Source organism: Lasioglossum baleicum, chromosome 16 (genome assembly GCF_051020765.1).
Source record: "Lasioglossum baleicum chromosome 16, iyLasBale1, whole genome shotgun sequence".
NCBI classification, from domain to species: Eukaryota; Metazoa; Arthropoda; class Insecta; order Hymenoptera; family Halictidae; genus Lasioglossum; species Lasioglossum baleicum.
The window spans coordinates 1,534,368-1,556,656 of record NC_134944.1 but is presented as its reverse complement, the minus strand read 5'-3'; the positions used below and the strand labels follow the sequence as shown (position 1 = coordinate 1,556,656).

The 22,289-nt window shown below is 36.2% G+C and overlaps 1 protein-coding gene across 10 annotated transcripts in view; it reads right to left on the bottom strand.

The window, feature by feature from the left end:
• The window catches only part of LOC143217166 (neural-cadherin), a 211,129-nt gene that overhangs the window by 13,742 nt on the left and 175,098 nt on the right, over positions 1 to 22,289 (bottom strand). For all 10 annotated transcript variants that reach the window (XM_076441042.1, XM_076441033.1, XM_076441032.1 and 7 more), the window contains one exon: positions 848 to 991. In XM_076441042.1, coding sequence (XP_076297157.1) covers positions 848 to 991 — 144 coding nt within the window. The remainder of the gene's footprint in view (positions 1 to 847; positions 992 to 22,289) is intronic.

The window sequence follows — 22,289 nt, the reverse complement described above, 5'->3', positions numbered from 1 at the left end:
GATTTTATGCATTTACAAGAACATTAAAATGATTAGAAGATTACGAGAATATTAGATTAGAATAACAGGAGAAGAATTTAAAAATACAAATAGTTCTATTATTTTCAATCTATTAAAAACATACCGAGGAAGAAAATAAATTTCCATTTCACTCGAGTTTGGTGCAATTCAGGCATAAAATTCTGGACTGCGGATTTTATGCATTTATAACAAAAATGGGCACGTACAATTTGAAGCGCAGTGGTTATGTTAAAAATATTTAAGAACATCAACGTATTAGTTTCAAGTTAATAAGATAACGAAAAGAAGAAAACAATTTTTATTTGGCTCCTGTGCCCTGCAATCGATACGAACATTTTTTTATTTTGCATAAAGATCTCCTGTCTAATTATTACTGGACTGCGGATTTTATGCATTTATAACAAAAATGGGCACGTACAATTTGAAGCGCAGTGGTTATGTTAAAAATATTTTAGAACATCAACGTATTAGTTTCAGCTTAATGAGATAACGAAAAGAAGAAAACAATTTTTATTTGGCTCCTGTGCCCTGCAATCGATACGAACATTTTTTTATTTTGTATAAAGAGCTCCTGTCTAATTATTACTGGACTGCGGATTTTATGCATTTATAACAAAAATGGGCACGTACAATTTGAAGCGCAGTGGTTATGTTAAAAATATTTGAGAACATCAATGTGTATTAGTTTCAGTTTAACAGGATAACGAAAAGAAGAATAGAATTTTTATTTGGCTCCTGTGCCCTGCAATCGATACGAACATTTTTTTATTTTGCATAAAGATCCGCTGTCTAATCATTACATATGTAACATTGGATCTTGACTTACACTCGTCGTGATCCTTGGCGGTGACAGTGAGAACAGTGTGCTGAATGTCCTCATTCTCGTCTACTTCAGCCTCGTAGAGGCCTTTGTCAAAGTAAGGCGGATTGTCGTTCTTGTCAGCTATTCCAATTCGGATGAATTTCGTAACTGTAACAAACGGAAAAAATCATTGTGTTAGAACAACTTTTCAATTTGGGAAATGTCTGTCGTAACATACAATGTCGTAGAGAAATCAGTGGAATGTAGGTTCCGCGAAATTCTTTTGGAACTGGTGAAACTAGAGAAAGCTAGATTTCATTCCGATTTCTTTCTCCAAACCCTGTTGCAGCTTTGCATTTTGTTACACACGTAACATTTTAGTATATTTCAATTATACTGGGTCATCCGTTTTAAACGGTCAAACGTTAACCAGCCGTAGAGGACTCCAAATGGAACAACTTTTACCCCTATCACTTTTTTTGTTTCGGCCTTGATTTCCAGATAATTGCAAAAAACCATCATTTTTTGAGTTTACATAAAATTAAATATCTCAGGACTCCAATAATGAATTTCGATGGTTTTTGCTTTGTTTAGTTGAAAATAAGTAGGGGCATCTTTTTTATTGAATAAACTTTTTTGTATGGCCTTCGGATCATGGTTTTTTGGCGTGGGGCACGCCGTGGAGCCTGAAAGAAATAAGTTGGAAAATGGCGGTGTGCCCCATGCCAAAAAAACCATGATCCGAAGGTCATACAAAAAAGTTTAATCAATAAAAAAGATGCCCCTACTTATTTTCAACTAAACAAAGGAAAAACCATCGAAATTCATCATTGGAGTCCTGAGATATTTAATTTTATGTAAACTCAAAAAATGATGGTTTTTTGCAATTATCTGGAAATCAAGGCCGAAACAAAAAAAGTGATAGCGGTAAAAGTTATTCCATTTGGGGTCCTGTACAGCTGGTTAACGTTTGGCCGTTTAAAAACGGATGACCCTGTATAATTATGATTATAATTATAAGTATAGTAGAGTATATTTCAATTTTATATTTGTATAACGTCGCACATTGTTTCTTGCTACTTTCTTCTTCTTCTTCTTCCTACTTCTTCGACTTTTAGAATTCTTTATAGACGACGATTATCCTAGATTTATAATATAGAAATAATGATTATTGACAATTGACGTTTAGAGTTAAAAGGAAGAGAGCTGTGCAGAGCGCAGTATGCTCCGTCGACAGAGAATGTCGGTTGAATCTCCATTTTCAGGGAATTAGGATTCACGCGGACTTGGCTAGAACTAGCAGAACTGGCGAGACGCTTTGTTAGAAATTGCTATGTACCGTTAATAGGCGGATTATTAAGATGGATTCCCGCGTCAATGTAACGGAAGTAGGAATGCTTACTGCTTGCAGGCAATTTGCCACGGTTTGAGTTAGGGTAGCGGCGCAGTGTCTTCAGAGAATCCCGAACGTTTAATTTCCCTGATTTTCTCTTTCCGCGATATAAATACTTGGCATACTTGAGTCCAAATAAGAATGTACTTGTTCTGAAATTTCGCAATGAAAGGGACTATCACATCGTAGATGTTTAAAAAAGTGTGGTTCCATTTTCAAAAATGAAGGTGACCTTGATATCTCTAAAAAGAATGACAAAAACAAACATTTTATGGAGCCCCATTTTACTATTCAACTTTGTCTTGAAGACATTTAATGTATCCTTGAAAACAACAAAAATATTTGAGGTGATAACGTCACATGAGTCACCCTGTATGTGTGTATAATGCTATAGGTACGTATAATTTAAAATTTTAACGATGTTGCGTGGGACAGAGAGATAAATTTTCACAGAAACCAGCGTTAACTTTTAACGGGGCGGCAATCCATATGGGGTATATCTAAATGGCCGGCGTGCGTCATGACTATCTATCTATTCAGAGTGGTAGATGTTTAAAAAGAGTTACGGCCAACCGTTCGCTAAATTTACAGTGTATGCGAGTCGCTTCGTTACCAACAAAATAAATACCAGTCGATATATACGTCTGCAATATACATTTATATTTATTCCTTATTGTGTATTTTATATATACATTTATTCTTTATTGTCAAAGAAAGAAAAGGATTGTATAGGATCTAAGAAACAGTACGGAACCGAGCGTTTTTCTTAGATTAAACCGGCGTTATTGTTTTTCTATAATTATAATTGGTAATTATGAAAACACAAGAGCGAGCGGCAGAGAATAACGGTGTTATTTACGATCATAGTGCATCATAATGTACAGTGAAAATTAATGACAGAGCAGGTGCATATTATGTATGTATCTTGAAGTATTAAGCGCGCATCTTAAGAGACCATGTTCCCTTCATGGGGTATTTAACGAGCGCCGTAATTCTGTTACGTTTATTTATTTTGAAACGACGACAGATTTTCTTGGAGTAAACAAATATATTAATAAGGTTCGGGAACGCGGGGTGACAACGGAAAATTCTGGAATAATTCACTGTTATGTATGCTATTAAGTAGAATGTTCATGAATTTTTTCGTAATTGTTTGTCGAGCAGAACAGAAGAAATAACGCATAATTCGTGTGTAGTCTAATCCAGATGGCAAGGTTGGGGATCCTATCGCAAGGTTTACGTTTCGGATTTTATATATCATACAGACGTCTGTGTTATTAGGTAGAACGTTCATGAATTGTTTTGTAATTTTTCGCCTAGGAGAACAGAAGAAAGGGAGAATAATTCGTATGTAGTCTAACCCAGGTAGCGAGGTTGGGGATCCTATCGAAATTTTATGCTTCGGGATTTTTTTCAAAATCGACGCCGCGGCCGAAAATTCTGAAAAAATTCACAGACTTCTGTGTTATTAGGTAGAACGTTCATGAATTGTTTTGTAATTTTTCGCCGAGGAGAACAGAAGAAACGGAGAATAATTCGTATGTAGTCTAACCCAGGTAGTGAGGTTGGGGATCCTATCGAAATCTTATGCTTCGGGATTTTTTTCAAAACCGACGCTGCGTCCGAAAATTCTGAAATAATTTACTGTTGTTTGCTCCCCCTTGTAGAACATTCATGAATTTTTTCGTCACTTTTTCTTAAGCAGAACAGGAGAAATAAAGGGTAGTGTAACCCACAGACACTGAGGTCGTGCACTTATTGTGTATCGTCATCGGGCGTGGCCTTTCATCGGCCCCGTTACGAGAAAACAATCCCAACTTCTTTTCGATTATCGCCGATGGCCCTTCCAACTCGTTAAACTTTTCTCTCTCGCCGTTCTTTCGCGAATCTAATGGTCGATACGAGAGATACCGCTTTTAGTTTAACGACATTTCGAAGTTTGCAAAAGTAGACTGGTGCTAATTGTGAGTTCCCGGATTTTCCAGTTTCCTAGAACTAACTAAAGAAATAGAAATCTCATCGCGGCTCCTCTAACAAAGCTTTACGGATCGGATAATATTTATGCAAAAAGAGAGTCGTGTATGAACCTAATTCATATCAGAATCGATCCAGACATACGAAATTTGCCGAGCAAATCGAGCACAAAAGTCGTCAACAATTTAGCTCGTTCTCTTCGAATTTCTCATTCAGTCATCAGGGTCTCTCTCTCTCTCTCTCTCTCTCTCTCTCTCTCTCTCTCTCGAAATCCACTTTCGCAAGTTGAGCGTCAGAGCTTCGACTCTCTCGAAACTTCCCCCAACATTTCCTATCTCCGGCGCGAGTCTTTCAAACAGATCCGGGTCAGGGAACTCCAAACTTGACGACTCATCTTCTTGCATAATGCCGCCTAATTACGGCCGCATTGATCGAATGAATTAGGACACTGTAAAAGTGTCACCGGCTGCCGACGCGTGCTATAGTAAAGCCATGAGCAGCCCTCTCTAAGGGTGAAGAATCGACTACCCGGCGCACCTCTTACGAGCAAACTTTTTAACGGGACCAATTTGGAATTTTAAACGCTTCTCCACGGCGCCCGCTGGTTTGCTGATTCTGTTAACGTCTAAGTTTTTTTTTTGTTGAAAACTGTGCTCGTAAAAAGTGAAGAAAAGACAAACAAATCGGAAATATTCAGATTTATCGAAAAAATGCTATTCTACTGTCTAGTTCCCTAATAAAGCACTATAACGGGCAGTGTCGTACAATTTTCTCAGATTTTTTGCTGAGAGATCATCGTGAAAAACAATAAAAAACGAAGTTCTTCGAAGCTGTTCCTGCTCACAGCAGCAACAATGAAGGAGATTGTCTCATTTTTAATATTTAAGTTGCCCTCCATTTAAATAGTCAATTTTCTCCCAATTTAAATCTTTAAATTTCCCTCAGTTTAAACTTGAAATTTCTCTGCATTCAAACTTGAAATTTCTCTCGATTTAAACTCGAAACTCCCACAATTCAAAACTTCAAATATCCCTAAATTTAATATTGAAATTTCCCAAGTATTCAAACTTGAAATTTTCCCTTAATTTAAACTTGAAATTTCCTCCGTAATCCGTCCCCGCAAAGTGAATTGCGAACACGCGAATTTGTTTTAAATATTTATAGTGTAATAAGAAGAAAATGTTTCACATTTTACGACATGTGAAATTCTTTTCCTCCATGACTGCAAATTACGTTCTGCCACATGTATCCGCAGTAATGGATGTAAACACGTGTCTCCTGTAATATCGCTGTGTGAAGTAAAATTAATGTCGTGTCGCATAAAGGTTGAAAATTCAGAATTCTTCGCGCGCTAGTGGTGGACACGTTTCCATATTGTAGAGAGCAATGAATCCTTCGTTGTCGCACATTTTTCTTTTCTTTAACACCGAACCTACCACGTGGGGTCAAATGACCCTCGGTTCTTGAATCTTGTAACTGACGAAGAAAATGTTTATTTTGCATAGAGATATCCGCAGACTGCTAATTATACAATATTTTATTACTTGAGAAATGTTGTACAGTGGGTGTAGAAAATATTCGTACACTGATAAATTTCAAACAAAACTGTGAAATTGTTGTTTATTAACTATTTTTTCTGTAAACAATGAATACGTACATATTCTGAGAAGTCTATAGAATAGATACAATGCAAAAAACAATTAATTTCTTGATTAACTTGCCAATGTAATAAGGAAAAACAAAAAATCGACGGAAATACACCAGCAAATAGTATTCGTACACTCTTTAATTCGAACTACGTAGGGAACAGTTCTTAACGCGAACATACCATGTAAACATAAACAAATTGCGGTGTAAGTATGATTGATCTCCTCAGTATATTTAGAAACGTTGTTGGCATCAATAGCATTTCAAAATCCCGAAATATTAAAAGTTATCGTTGAAAAATGGGACGGAAACGTGCGGAAACAACGATAGAAGAAAGAAAAATTATTATTAACTTGCACAATCAGTGTAAAAGTTTAGCAGAAATTTCGCGTATTGTAAGTAGACCTCGATCTACTATACAAAGTTTAATTGACAGGTATGGGCTACGAAAAAGACTACAAAATAAATCAAGAAGTGGACGTCCACGAAAAATCAATGAATACACTGGTAGAGTTATTATTAGAATGGTAAAGACAAATCCAAGAATAAGTGCAATAAAAATAGTTGAACACATTAAAAATAATTTAAACATTGACGTATCTGCTAGTTCTGTGCGCAGTTTTATACGAAATTCAGGATGTCGCGGACGGGTGGCCCCATAAAAAAGTTTTCGTAAGTGAAACGAATAAGAAGAGAAGACTGGAATTCGCAAATAATAATGCAACAACACCAGTGGAGTACTGGAATAAAGTGATCTTCACAGATGAAAGTAAGTTCAACATTTTTGGGTCTGATGGACACTGTACCGTTTGGAGAAAAAAAAATACAGAATTGAAATCACAAAACTTAAAACCTACAGTCAAACACGGTGGAGGTTCAGTACTTGTTTGGGCTGCATGAGTGCAGCTGGTGTTGGCGCATTAGAATTTATTGACGGAATAATGAACCACAGGGTCTATATTGACATTTTGAGACGCAATCTTGATCCTAGTGCAGAGAAAATGAATATTAAAGATGATTTCGTTTTTATGCACGATAATGATCCGATGCATACTGCGTATAATACCAGAATGTGGATACTACATAACACACCGGCGTATCTGAAAACTCTGCCACAATCTCCCGATATCAATGTTATAGAACACCTGTGGGATTATTTAGAACGACAGATATCAGAAAACATGAAATGTCTTCAAAAGAGAGCTTAAAAAATGCACTGAAGGAAGAGTGGAACAAGATCCCACAACACGTGACCTCAAATTTAGTAAATTCAATGCCGAGAAGAATTGCAGCGGTTATAAAGGCCAAAGGCTATCCAACCAAATATTAATTAACTATTTTTTAATGTCACATTAATTTACATTACGTTTTTTTTCTCAAATTGTAAAAAGTTAGAAACTGTACGAATACTTTTTATTGGTGTATTTCAGTCGATTTTTTGTTTTTCCTTATTATATTCGCAAGTTAATCCAGAAATTAATTTTTTTTTGCATTGTATCTATTCTATAGACTTCTCAGAATATGTACGTATTCATTGTTTACAAAAAAAGTAGTTAATAAGCAACAATTTCACAGTTTTGTTTGAAATTTATTAGTGTACGAATATTTTCTACACCCACTGTATACCCACGGTAGATATCATAGCATGACCGCTACTTGTTATACTGCTAGACGCGTTTCAACGAATTAGGTTCATGTAGCCCAGCTTGCTATACGGAAACAACCGGAACTTCCGGCGCGCGAATTCTGCGATCCTAGCGAAACAGCAACACAGAGAAAATACAGACCGAATTTTAGACATGGCGTTTAATTAAACTCCCAAACAGAAAATCCCAACATCCAATTATTGTTACAAAAAGCGTGACGAAATTGTTGAGGTTTCTCAATGAAAAATGTATGTTGGTCATTAATTTTCTCATCTTAGATAAAAAACGAGAGAAAGTGATATTTTTTGTCCAATGAAACAATCATGGAAATAGATTCTAGCACGATTCTACAATTTTACAACTTTAAAACTTTACAATTCCAACTTTTTACAACTTTAGAATTTTACAATGTAACAATTTCACAATTCTACAATTGTGCTTCAACTTTGCAACTTTAGAATTTTTCCAATTTCACAATTTTACAACTTTAAAAGTTTACAATTCCAACTTTTTACAACTTTAGAGTTTTACAATGTAACAATTTCACAATTCTACAATTGTAAAACTTTGCAACTTTTGAATTTTCCAATTTCACAATTTTACAGCTTTAAAACTTTACAATTTCATCTTTTTACAACTATAGAATTTTCCAATGTAACAATTTCACAATTCTACAATTGTAAAACTTTGCAATTTTACAATTTTCCTATTTTACAATTTTGCAACGTTCTGAAAATTTCATTGGAATTAGTTAATTGGTTTACGAATTCTAAACGATGAAAAGTGGAAGAAATTGGAATTTTTCATGATTTTTTCTACAACTGCCATTTTCACCACTCCCAGTGGCGGAGTCAGAGTTGGAGCCCCGGGCAAAGTTGAATGCAAAGCACGGAGAAAGGAAAGAGACGCGCGCGGTCGCTTCTCGCCAGGAAAATTAAATGTCGGGTAAACGCGTTTCACGCTACAAAATCCTGTCTCGGAACAGTGGGGTATACTCTTTTTGTTCCCACTTCATTTGTTTATGTCTCACGTAGAGCGAACTCTACGCACGAAAAAGAGAGAGAGAGAAGGTCACAATTCCTGCAGATGCAAGAAATCGAGCAGCGGGAACACGCTCTAAGGATTACTGTATGTACTTCCATTTTTTTTCGTTTTTCATTTATTCGGAAAGATTTATGCATATAACATGATGAAAAATATCAAAAGAATACCGAGCCCCGAAAGGAAGGGTCTAGCTCTCTGTCGAATTACCTTGAATGAAGAAAAATTACAGTAAATCAATCGAGGTTTGGAAATACGTGTTTAAACCATCCGTGTTTTAATTAATTTAAACTTGAAAAATTTTCCTCAAATCAAAACTTGAAATTTCCCTCAATTCAAAACTTGATAGTTATCTCGATTTAAACTTGAAATTTCCTTCAAGTAAAAACTTGAAATTTCTCTCGATTTAAACTGGAAATTTCCTTCAATTCAAAACTTGTAATTTCTCTCGATTTAAACTTGAAATTTCCCTTCATTCAAAACTTGATAGTTATCTCGATTTAAACTTGAAATTTCCCTTCATTCAAAACTTGATAGTTATCTCGATTTAAACTTGAAATTTCCCTTCATTCAAAACATGATAGTTATCTTGATTTAAACTTGAAATTTCCTTCAAGTAAAAACTTGAAATTTCTCTCGATTTAAACTTGAATTTTCCCTCAATTCAAAACTTGATAGTTATCTCGATTTAAACTTGAAATTTCCCTTCATTCAAAACATGATAGTTATCTCGATTTAAACTTGAAATTTCCTTCAAGTAAAAACTTGAAATTTCTCTCGATTTAAACTTGAATTTTCCCTCAATTCAAAACTTGATAGTTATCTCGATTTAAACTTGAAATTTCCTTCAATTAAAAACTTGAAATTTCTCTCGATTTAAACTGGAAATTTTCCTCAATTCAAAACTTGAAATTTCTCTCGATTTCTAACTTGAAAAATTTCCCTCAATTCAAAACTTGAAATTTCTCTCGATTTAAACTTGAAATTTCCCTTACTTCTAACTTTAAATTTTCTTTTCCTTCCAATTTACGCTTATTGTAATATAAACGTAATAAAAATATATTATAGCATTTCTGTTTCTTCGTCTATAAAGCCCGTAAAAATATTTTTTTTTTTCTATAACATATTTAAATTTTATCAAAATCGGAGAGGAAGTCCAACTTACAAATAATTACCAAAATTTCTTTTCACATCGTGTAGTAAACCAACTGTGCTAACTTTCCGCAAAATAGTCCGAATCGTATAGCCCAATATTAAAAAACTTACCGTGTTTTTTAGAGCGTTCGAATATTAGTGAGAGTCACTGTATATCAGAGGAAAGAAAGGCTAAATTGATTATCAAGTCATAACTTGATGAACGAACAGCCGCGAAGACCGCAGAAAGTATGAGGAAACTAAACGGGTCGCAGAAGTTTCCGCTAGTCTCGCTCCATCTTCGTCGCCGGAAGATTAATTTCTCAGGAGGATCGAAACTTTAACCTTTACCGTGTTTACTCAACTTAACGGTAATTAAAGTTTACTTCATATTAACTTAAGCTGCGACGCTTTCGAATTCAAACTAATTACCCGCCAGCGGAGGTTATTATGTACTCCGCGTCTCTCCGTTTACTTGTTTAAATCTAAACAGCAATATTGTCGCACCAGCTGCCGATATATTTCGAAATTGATTATATTAGACTGTGATCTTCGCGCAATTATGGCTCCTGGAAATTTTCAATAAATGCCAGGATATGAAACGCAACAAAATTTAACACGATTTTCATTTATTTCAGATCTAAGAAGGCTGCTGATTTTCTTCGAATTGATTATATGTATTTGTAATCATTCAAAATGTCGGAGTGAAATTTCGGTACACGGGATCGTTCCCAGGAGAATTGTCGCTCGTAGCTGATTGTTCATTTATTATTTTAGATGAATGACCAAGGCTCCGAGCGGAAGAAACTTTGTAATTCAAGCCACGGCTTCCCCGTCCTCGCATAAACAACGGTTCTTTGGTTCCTTTATGGCTGTCTGCGAAGAGCTGTATCGTCTCCCGTAATTTCTGCCGTTACCGCGAAACTCCGTGTAAACGCAGGGCACGTCGTAAAGTTAATTAATATAAGCTACGTATAACGCTCGTAAACGCTTAAGCACGGCGATAAACCGGCGGAAACTATTCCTGAATAGATTGTTCTCCATTAGCTATTGGTTGCGTCGAAAAATATGTCAAACAAAACCTGTAGATCTGGCCAGGCTGCGTCTTTTACGTCGTATTACTTTTTCTCGTAGAACAAACAGTTTTTGAGAAAACTTGAGAAAAACGTCGGACCAAACGAATGAGACAGTAAAATAATTTAATGCCAGTAAAATCGTTTTTCTCGAATATCTCCTAAACTATTGACTGTATCGAAAAATGTGTTAGACGAAACTTGTAGATCTGGCCAGGCTGCATCTTTCACGTCCTATTACCTTTTTTCGTAGAACGAACGGTTTTCGAGAAAATTGATAAAAATGTCAGCCACGTGTTACTTGCGGGTCGGCCGTGCGAGATGAGTGACGCGTCGCTGACTTTTATCTCAATTTTTTCTCGAAAACCGTCCGTTCTACGGAAAAAGGTGATAGGACATAAAAACTGTGGCCTGTCCTAATCTACAGGTTTCGTTGAACGTATTTTTCGACACGATGAATAGTTTAGAAGATATTCGAGACAAAACGATTCTATAGGCATTCAATTGACACTAACATAAAGTTATCAAAAATTAGCTGTTGTTTTATAGGGTTTCACTTCGCTAAATAATTCAGTCAGGATCAAAACGAATATCCCTAGAAAGTACGGAACGATTTACTACGTTTCGTTCGCGCGCGTCGAGAAGTGGTCTGGCGTTGAGTTTTCTGGTCGGTTTTCAAATAGAGCTCGAGCTCAAGCTCGTAAAGCACTGGCACACGCAATTCAGTGCACCTGATTTTAACGATCTCGTCTAAAAGACAAGCCCGAGAGTTTGTCTCTCGAATGATTATCTAGACTTTGGCGAATTGCAAACGGGCGTGGCCTCAGACTACGTCTCGAATTTATGAGCATCTCGGTAGCGCTAGCAACAAGGTTTAACAAATACGCAGGGATTTCGATGACGCTGCCCCCTGACCTCGATACCATTTCAGCATTGGTGTATTAATTAGGGTGGCTCTTATTTTCGACTTTCGAGTTGGCCCATATGATCAAAAACAAATCTGTGCAATGTTTCTGCGAGATCGGGTAATGGATTAAACATTGAAAGAATCAATTGAATTCTGATAAAATCGTTTTTACTCTCGAATATCTTCGAATTTCTATTGAACGCGTCGAAAAATCTGTTAAACAACTTGAAATTTCCCTCAGTTTAAATTTGAAAATATAAATTTCTATAAAAATTAACTAATCAAACTTTTTATAAGAATTCTTCTTAAATTTTCCTTAATACAACCTTGAAATTTCCCTCAATTCGAAACTTAAAAGTTCCCTCGATTTAAATTTGAAATTTTCCTAAATTTACACTCGAAATTTCCCCTTAATTTGAACTTGAAATTTCCCTCGATTTAAACTTGAAATTTCCCTCAATTCGAAACTTGAAATTTCCCTCGATTTAAATTTGAAATTTTCCTAAATTTACACTTGAAATTTCCCCTTAATTTGAACTTGAAATTTCCCTCGATTTAAACTTGAAATTTCCTTGAATTTAAACTTGAAATTTTGCTAATGAAGGTTCTATTAAAAAGTCAAGGTGACCTCACCTTGGAATGTCTATCGGGAAAAATAAAAATCCCACCACATGATATCCCCGTCGGTACTGAACAACTTTCATCTCAAACATTTTTGCGTATAATCAATATTTTTGGAGATATTCGTCTGTAACGCTTTATAATGTTCACCCTGTATAATAGTACACGTAACGCAAGCAACGTGCTGTATATTCTCTATTGTTATTTGTGGAGAAAATTGTGTGAAGTTGCCCCCTCTATCAGCTCGAGTTTTTTAGGTCGGTTCGTCATGAATCGCGGCATACACAACGAGAACAAAAGATTATTGTTGCGTGTTGTTGCTCTCTGCCATTATTTTTAACTTGGACTGTTGCTCGAACGATGTTCGTTTTTTGTTTTATTGAAAAATAGCTTCTACGATGTCATATATTGTATCTCGCGACGAGATACATAGAGATATAATACAGGGTCAACCGTTTTTAAACGGCCAAACGTTAACCAGCTGTAGAGGACCCCAAATGGAACAACTTTTACCCCTATCATTTTTTGAAATTATCATTTTTTGAGTTTACATAAAATTAAATATCTCAGGACTCCAATGATGAATCTTGATGGTTTTTCCTTTGTTTAGTTGAAAATAAGTAGGGGCATCTTTTTTATTGAATAAACTTTTTTGTATGACCTTCGGATCATGGTTTTTTGGCGTGGGGCACGCCGTGGAGCCTGAAAGAAATAAGTTGGAAAGTGGCGGTGTGCCCCATGCCAAAAAAACCATGATCCGAAGGTCATACTTATTTTCAACTAAACAAAGGAAAAACCATCAAGATTCATCATTGGAGTCCTGAGATATTTAATTTTATGTAAACTCAAAAAATGATGGTTTTTTGCAATTATCTGGAAATCAAGGCCGAAACAAAAAAAGTGATAGGGGTAAAAGTTGTTCCATTTGGGGTCCTCTACAGCTGGTTAACGTTTGGCCGTTTAAAAACGGATGACCCCCCCTGTAGAATACATAGAATATATTTATTTATTTATTATTTGTGTTTTTTTAACGTCGCATCAACTGCTATGGCCATTAGCGACGGCATAGAATATATTCTAGAGGTAGAATATAAAGAGTTATTGACCGCTATGTTAATTGTATTTCGTTCTTTCCTTTTTAAATATCTTCCGTGTGTGATAATTTATGATAAAGCGGTGTATGGTGTGCGGCTTGAAAAATAATATATGAATATTTCGAACGAAATGCGACGAATGCAATGCACAGAATCATTTCGAACAATTATCATCGTACCGATTGAATTGTCGTTGATATTCCGTGATAATCTTGTTTCAGAGAGTGGTGAAATATCCTGAACAAGGTATTACGTTTATAACGTGCGCGTAATATTATAACGATTTATCCCGCAGCAACCACGAAACGTGGCAAAAGACTGGTACAAAAGCTATTACGGCAAGTGCGCGTCCTGCTAATTACACTAATTACCGGCATTGTGAAATCCTCCCCTTTGACCGACAGGGTAAGCAAACCGAGTGTTAATTAAACATAGGCAAATTATGAGACCACCTCCGCGTCAAACGTGATTATCAATTGGCCATTAATATCGGGTAAAATATCAAATGAACAGCTCACGCACGGATAATGCGGTGAAGATACATCGCGACCCACAGCCGTTCAGAAATTTCTCTCAATACGTACAGACTAATTGTAAGTTTTATCAGAAATGTAAATTGCTATGAGCCAAGCTTAAATTCAGGGAAATTTCAAGATTAAATTGAAGAAAATTTTTAATTTAAATCCAGGTAAATTTCAAGGTTAAAATAATTTTCAAGTTAATCTTTATAGAAAATTATTTTGAGGCTTAGATCGAGGGAAATTTCAAGTTTAAATTCAGGGAAATTTCAAGTTTTGATTGAGGGAAATTTCAAGTTTTGATTGAGGGAAATTTCAAGTTTTGATTGAGGGAAATTTCAAGGTTAAAATTATTTTTGAGTTAATGTTTATAGAAAATTAATTTGAGATTTAGATCGAGGGAAATTACAAGTTTAAATTCAGGGAAATTTCAGGTTTAAATTCAGGGAAATTTCAAGTTTAAATTGAGGGAAATTTGAAGTGTTTAAAGAATATTGGTCAAGAAGAAACTGAATTTACTGATAAGTAGACAGCGGATTCTATGTACATATTTACGGCAAAAGTGGGTAGATGCAATTTGAAATAGCAAAAGCTTTAGAAAAATGTCAAGTTACTGTTCCCATATTTTGGTAGGAAGCACACGACATTACTACTACATAATGCGCAACTGTCACATTTCACAGAATTCACAGAACATATCACGGAATTCTCATAGCAGACTATGATAATCAGATGCATTAACGGAACAGAGGGTTGTGGGCCCTGTTCCTTTACCTTCACCGGATAGTTAAGATGCTGTCAAACTTGCCCGACCCGTTGTCCCTGGCAGGCGAAACCTACTATATGTAATACTGGTTTGCAGAGATGCGGGATTCCTTGTAAACATGAAACATTTCTCGACCGCGCGATCGTCAGAGGAACATCCACCGAACTGACACGCAACATTTAATTGCATTAAATACTAAACACTCGACGAGTATGATTTGCTCTCGAAGTACACATCGTGTGAATATTAATGCTCAGAGATACAAAAATAATTGAAAAATTACTGTACGACAAACCACACCACGCTGAACGGTTACAAACGTCTTTCTGATTATTGAAATTACGATATTTATACATAGAGAGATTTCTGCAATAACATATTTTCCATTCTCTTCTATTGCTTTTTGCCAATTTTTAGGCGACTTGCCATGTTATTCAATAAGCCTATGAATAAATATCTGAATTTTATCTTTGAATTTTCATTTCAAAACGCTACGAACTTTCGTTCCAACCTAATATAATACAATTCTAACGTGTTCTGTATTCGTACAGCAATGTAACATTGTTTTGTGACCGAAATCATTGAGATTATTTCTGCTGAATGCAGTGAAACAATATAACATTGTCAATTATATGTATGTATATGAATAGAATGAATTTAAGGACAAAAGTAAGAGACTTTTTAAGGATTCCACAGACAGAATGTGTACAAACACGTTTTTATATTTATAGTCTAATCTCGATGCTGCACTCAATTACTGCTGAGCTTTTGTGTTTCGAAGTGTTTCGTGTTTCGATATCGATGTATATATATATGGAATATATGCGTGCTCGCGTTTCCCGCGTGATCGTTTGATCACTTTATTGACAGCTGTGCGACACACAGACCGCTGGTGAATCGAAGCTCTGTAATCAGGATTGAAACCTTTACTTAATGACTGTTGATTCGTAGCTACGTTGCACAACAACGTGTACGGGTACGTCGGAAACTAAATTGCTTTGAGGTTCACTCGCCAAGATTTGTTTAATAAACGATTTACCGTTCTATTGTCGCTTGAAATCAATCTACTCTACTCCAAGCTGAAAGCTCGCATCGAAAGATAGCATAATCAAAGAGAGTTCGGTATCGAATTCATAGATGTCTCATTATACAGGGTAACAAGAAATAACGGAGTTAAATATTTCTTATTATAATTCTGTGAAATCGACGAATTTTGAAAAACCAAATGATAACAACCATAACATGGACCTTTAGTATTCATATATTTAAGAAGTTTCGAAGTGGCCACCCTTTGAGCCGATTCAGAGGCTCAAACGTGTTTTGAAATTTTCGGCTATGGGCCGCAGCTCTTCCAGCGTCATTCGGTTCCACACCCGGCGCAGAGATTTTTTCAGCGACCCGAAACTTTTATGGGGCTGAGCACAGGCCCTGGCCTCGAAAATCGACCAAACGCTGGAGTTCATAGAGTTGAGATCCGGTGAGTACGGCGGCCATTCCGCAGATGTGATGAAACCTGGAAAATGGGATTTGCTACGGTTTTCGTGGATCAAGGGGTCGAAAATCAACCAAGAAGTGTATCGACGGGACATTCTCGAAGCCGTGGTACTTCTGTGGGGCCCAACAGCACCTCGGCGATCCGGAATGGACGTTACTGCAGGATTCCGCGCCGGCCCACAGGGCGAAAACGACTCGGGAGTGGTGCAAAGCCCATTTTCCAGGTTTCATCACATCTGTGGAATGGCCGCCGTACTCACCGAATCTCAACCCGAAGGACTACAGCGTGTGGTCGATTTTGGAGGCCGGGGCCTGTGCTCGGCCCCATAAAAATTTGGAGTCATTGAAAAAATCTCTGTACCAGGAGTGGGACCGAATGACACCAGAAGAGCTGCGGCCCATTGCCGAAAATTTCAAGACACGTTTGAGCCTCTGTATCGGCGCAAAGGGTGGCCATTTCGAAACTTCTTAAATATATGAATACTAAAGGTCCATGTTATGGTTGTTATCATTTGGTTTTTCAAAATTCGTCAATTTGACAGAATTATAATAAGAAATGATTAACTCCGTTATTTCTTGTCACCCTGTATAATCGAGCGTTTAAAAGAATTAACCCTTTTTGCACTCGAATGGCGACTGTAAGGCACCAAGTAAAAATGGCCACACCATTATTCAAAACAGTTTCAATATTATTAAATTCGTTTGTTTTCAAAATTGTGAAAAGCTCAACTGTTACATGTGAGAAAACTGGTTAAATTGCCTGTGCACAACGTAAAAAAGATTACATAGAAGAAAAATGTTCTGGGTTGAAAGAAATGATTTTGATTTTCGAATTAAAATTGCTTCGAGTGCAAAGGGTGAACAAAAGATGCAGATGGGCAAAAGCGAATTTTTCAACAAGTCACACATCTGCAGCATTGAATTCGCCGTTGTTTTCTGATGTTTTTAAGACAGATTTATAATCAGCGATCCGAAAACCCGTCGGAATACCGATTTTCAACAAAGTTCGAGTTTCTCTTCGATTTTTGTCCACGTTTTCGCGATTCTGAACCACTGTGCCGACGCGTTCTCAACAATTTACGGCTGCGCTGCTATTCTCCCACTTTCCGGTAAAAACGTGAAAACCATGAACGTACCTATACACATTTCAACGCCCGCGCTTTTTTAAGCTAAAACACATGCACTTGCTATTTTTAGTTAATGTTCGACCCAGAGTTCTGGAAATTTTCCATTTTATTTCGAGCGGTGCGTGGCGAATACGGGAAACGCATATTTCATCTGATAAACCGAAAAAGGGTAGAATATGCCAGCGAAAACTGAAAAGCTATATGCACACCATGCGCATTAAAGTGCATCAGCGTTGTAACATCCACGTAAAAGGGAATGTGTGCGTTCGCAGTTTTTACAGTTCTCGGCTGGCTCAAGTTTTGCTCGCGATAAAACTGGAAATGTAGTAATTAGATATTGTTTGTTTCGAGAAAGTTTCGACAAGTCAGATTCCAGTAACATTATTTTACATCCACTTGAAATATGATTCAAGCGAAACGAAAATAAATTAAATATTTATTGCGTCTCATTTATTGAACATTTGCGTAATCGAGTATTCCATTTTAACATTTATTTATATATTTTTAAAACTATTTGAAATATTACTTGAAACGTAGCGAAAATAAATTAAATATTTATTGTGTCTCTCTCATTTATAGAAAAATTGCGTAATCGAGAATTGCGTAATCGAGTATTCCATTTTAACATTTATTTATATATTTTTAAATCTACTAGAAACATTCATATAGAAAAATTGTGTAATCGAGTATTCCATTTTAATATTATTTTACGTCTACTTGAAATATTAATTGAAACGAAACAAAAATAAATGAAATATTTATTGTGTCTCTCTGTCTCATTTATAGAAAAATTGCGTAATCGAGTATTCCATTTTAACATGTATTTATATATTTTTAAATCTATTATACTAGAAATATTTATAGAAAAATTGTGTAATCGAGAATTCCATTTCATATAATATTATTTTACGTCTACTTGAAATATTAATTGAAGCAAAGCGAAAATAAATGAAATGTTTCTTGTGTCTTGAAAACATATTAGATTTGGAATAATAAAGTCACGATAAATATTGTTGCATATCCGAGTTTAATCGGACGCGTCAGTTGGACGGCATTATTGCACATTCATTCGTGAAATCCGATTTGTTCCGGCAAAACTGATGCGCTTAATTCAACGAAATCCTAAATTCATGATCGTAGATCCTGCAGATATCTACATATACTGTTTATTTCACGAGAAATTGGCCGTTTCAGCATGAATTTGCCGCAGCTAGTTTCAATCCTAACGTTTAACGTTGGAAATATTCGTGGGTTTCCCGTTGCATTTCTAGTTTCAGGAAATCATAGCGGACAGCGGATTCTATGCATTTATGAGTAAAATGAGTACAATAGGTGCAATTTGAAATAGTACAAACATTGGAGGAATTGAAAAATACTGTTTCATTATTTTAGAAAATAAATGTCTGTTTTAGTCGAGTTTGTTGCAATTCAGGTCTCATCACATCCCTCAATTTAAACTTGAAATTTAGCTGAATTTATTCTTCAAATTTCCCTCAATTTAAACCTCAAATTAATTTCGTGTAAAAATTAACTTAAAAATTATTTCAACTTTGAAAATTCCCTCAATTTAGATTCTTAGATAATATATCAGTCTCTAATATATTCTATTTTAATTTCTAAAAGTCATTTTCAACTTGAAATTTCCCTAATTTTTAACTTAAAATTTCCCTAATTTTCAACTTAAAATTTCCCTAATTTTCAACTTGAAATTTCCCTCAATTCAAGACTTGAAATTTCCTTAAATTTAAAGTTGAAAAAATTTCCCTAAATTTAAACTTGAAATTTCCCTCAATTTATTCTTGAAATTTCTTTAACTAAAACTTGAAATTTTCCTCAATGTATTCTTGAAATTTCCTTAAACTTAAACTTGACATTTCCCTCAATTTAGACTGAAAAAGAACTTCCCTCAATTATACTTGAAATTTCCCTCAATACAGTATCTAATCTATTCTATTTCAATTTCCAAAAATTATTTTCAACTTGAAATTTCCCTCAATTTAAAACTAACCGTACAAACCGGTCAAATGGCCGGTTTTACCTTTCCTATTTCTTAATTATTGAAATGATAAAGATGCTTCCATCAGACGTACTTCTATGTCAGTCACGATCAACGAACTTCTATATATGTATAATCACATATTATTATAAAAATTGTGAAACATCTCTAAATAAATTCAGTCTTGTTCTTTTCATAAAATAATGCGTATCCGACAGATTTCGTAGCCGGAACGGTTAGTGTTAAGTTAGTTAGTAAGAACGGTTAGTTGCTTTTCATGTTTCTTTTCACATAGATAGAAGATAGTCTGACGAGAAAGACGATAAATGGTGGACACGTTACCGCTGTCGTGGAATTAAACTTTCCGTTCGTTCCGTCTCGCGTCGGTGACTCTGTAGATTTGAAATGCATAAAATTTTACGCGCCTCGAGGAGAACGGAATGGAGAATATCTTGAGCGTGTGGCACCACTCCTCCGTCGAATTTTGAAATTTTATTAGGGACGTTGGATCGACAGTCCGGACCGTAAAATGGAAATGGATTCCATACTTGCGTTATCATGGGATTTGTGTTATGGAACTTCTTGGTTCATTCTGCGAAATTGAAGAAACGAATATATATTTCTGTTTCAACTGTTACGGGGATAGACTCCTTTTTTGCAGGATTGCAAAGGTGCGGGATTCGCCTTCTCATTTCTCGATAATACGAACACGGGGTTTTTCAGTACTCAAAAACGCTAGATAAAAGATCGATTTAGGGCGCTGTCTCCCACCAAAGTCCTATTTTTTCGTGTACGAGGCGTAACTTGCATTATTCAGCAGCGTACTTTGCATTATTCGGAAGCATACAACTACGCATGCAGCTATTTTCATAGCTACGTGCTGCCGAATAATGCAAATTACGCCTCGTAAACGAAAGAATAGGATTTTTCAGGGAGATAACACCCTGGATCGATCTTTTATCTAGCTTTTTCGCCTACCGAAAAACCCCATTTTCGTGTTATCGAGAAATGAGGAGGCGAACCCCGCACCCTTGCAATCCTGGAATAAAGAGTCAGAGAAATGTTCAGAACAATACTTTTAATTTTGAAGTCGCTCACATCTGATTTAAGTGTAATATGGGGATAAACAGCCTAAACTTTGTCAATCTTTTTATAACACACAAAATAAACATTTACCAAGTGAATTGAAAGAAATAGGAGCTGCATAAACAATTTGTTCCCCCTCTGAATCATTTTACAGGGTGACATGAAATAACGGAGTTAATCATTTCTTATTACAACTCTGTCAAATTGACGAATTCTGAAAAACCAAATAATAACAACCATAACATGGACCTTTAGTATTCATATATTTAAGAAGTTTCGAAATGGCCACCCTTTGCGCCGATACAGAGGCTCAAACGTGTCTTGAAATTTTCGGCAATGGGCCGCAGCTCTTCTGGTGTCATTCGGTCCCACTCCTGGTACAGAGATTTTTTCAATGACTCCAAATTTTTATGGGGCCGAGCACAGGCCCCGGCCTCCAAAATCGACCACACGCTGTAGTCCATCGGGTTGAGATTCGGTGAGTACGGCGGCCATTCCACAGATGTGATGAAACCTGGAAAATGGGCTTTGCACCACTCCCGAGTCGTTTTCGCCCTGTGGGCCGGCGCGGAATCCTGCAGTAACGTCCATTCCGGATCGCCGAGATGCTGTTGGGCCCCACAGAAGTACCACGGCTTCGAGAATGTCCCGTCGATACACTTCTTGGTTGATTTTCGACCCCTTGATCCACGAAAACCGTAGCAAATCCCATTTTCCAGGTTTCATCACATCTGCGGAATAGCCGCCGTACTCACCGGATCTCAACTCTATGAACTCCAGCGTTTAGTCGATTTTCGAGGCCAGGGCCTGTGCTCAGCCCCATAAAAGTTTCGAGTCGCTGAAAAAATCTCTGCGCCGGGTGTGGGACCGAATGACGCCGGAAGAGCTGCGGCCCATAGCCGAAAATTTCAAAACACGTTTCAGCCTCTGAATCGGCTCAAAGGGTGGCCACTTCGAAACTTCTTAAATATATGAATACTAAAGGTCCATGTTATGGTTGTTATCATTTGGTTTTTCAAAATTCGTCGATTTCACAGAATTATAATAAGAAATGTTTAACTCCGTTTATTTTGTCACCCTGTATAATCGTCTTTTTTAAAGTCGTCAGATATTTTCACAGTTTTGTGTTGCATATGTTCATTTTTCTAATACAGTGCATAAGTGCATAAAGATCATCCGCAGTCTAATCATGAATCTTGCGAAGTAAGACTATAATTTCTGGAAGTAAACACATTCCGACGTAGATTTTCTCGAATAGAGTTTCGGAATCGACCGTGAAACGTTAATCGACACAGAACACGAGATTGCACGAGCGTTCTAATTACCTTCGAAACGAGCTAGCGAATACGAATCGACCGGAGTTACGTTTATGGTTAATATCCCGCCGTCACTTTCGAGTAGAGTTCGCAAAGTTCTTCGGGCCGGGTTGCACCTTCGCCGCGAGCATAAATATAATAGCATTGAAATTATACGGTAGAGCAAGGAGAAGCATTTCACAAGTGGTTCAGAATCGCGAAAACGTGGGCAAAAGTGAATTTTTCAAACTTGCTCGAAAATGAATGAAATCTCCGCGAATAGGTTCTTACACGTACAGACTAAGTTTTAGCATAAATATAAATTGCTATAGGTCGCACGTTATCTTTTAGAGAAGTTCGAAGACAAGAAAAAACGCAAGTCCAAGAATGATCGATCTTCAAGTTTAAATTGAGGAAAATTTTTTTTCAAGTTTAATTTGAGGGAAATTTCAAGTTGAAAATAATTTTTAAAAATTAAAATAGAATAGATTAGATACTGATATATTTACGAATCTATATTGAATGAAATTTTAAGAATAAACAGAGGGAAATTTCAAGGTTAAAATAATTTTCAAGTTAATTTTTATATGTAGATAAAACGTGAGATCTAAATTGAGGAAAATGCAAGAATAAATTGAGGGAAATTTCAAGTTT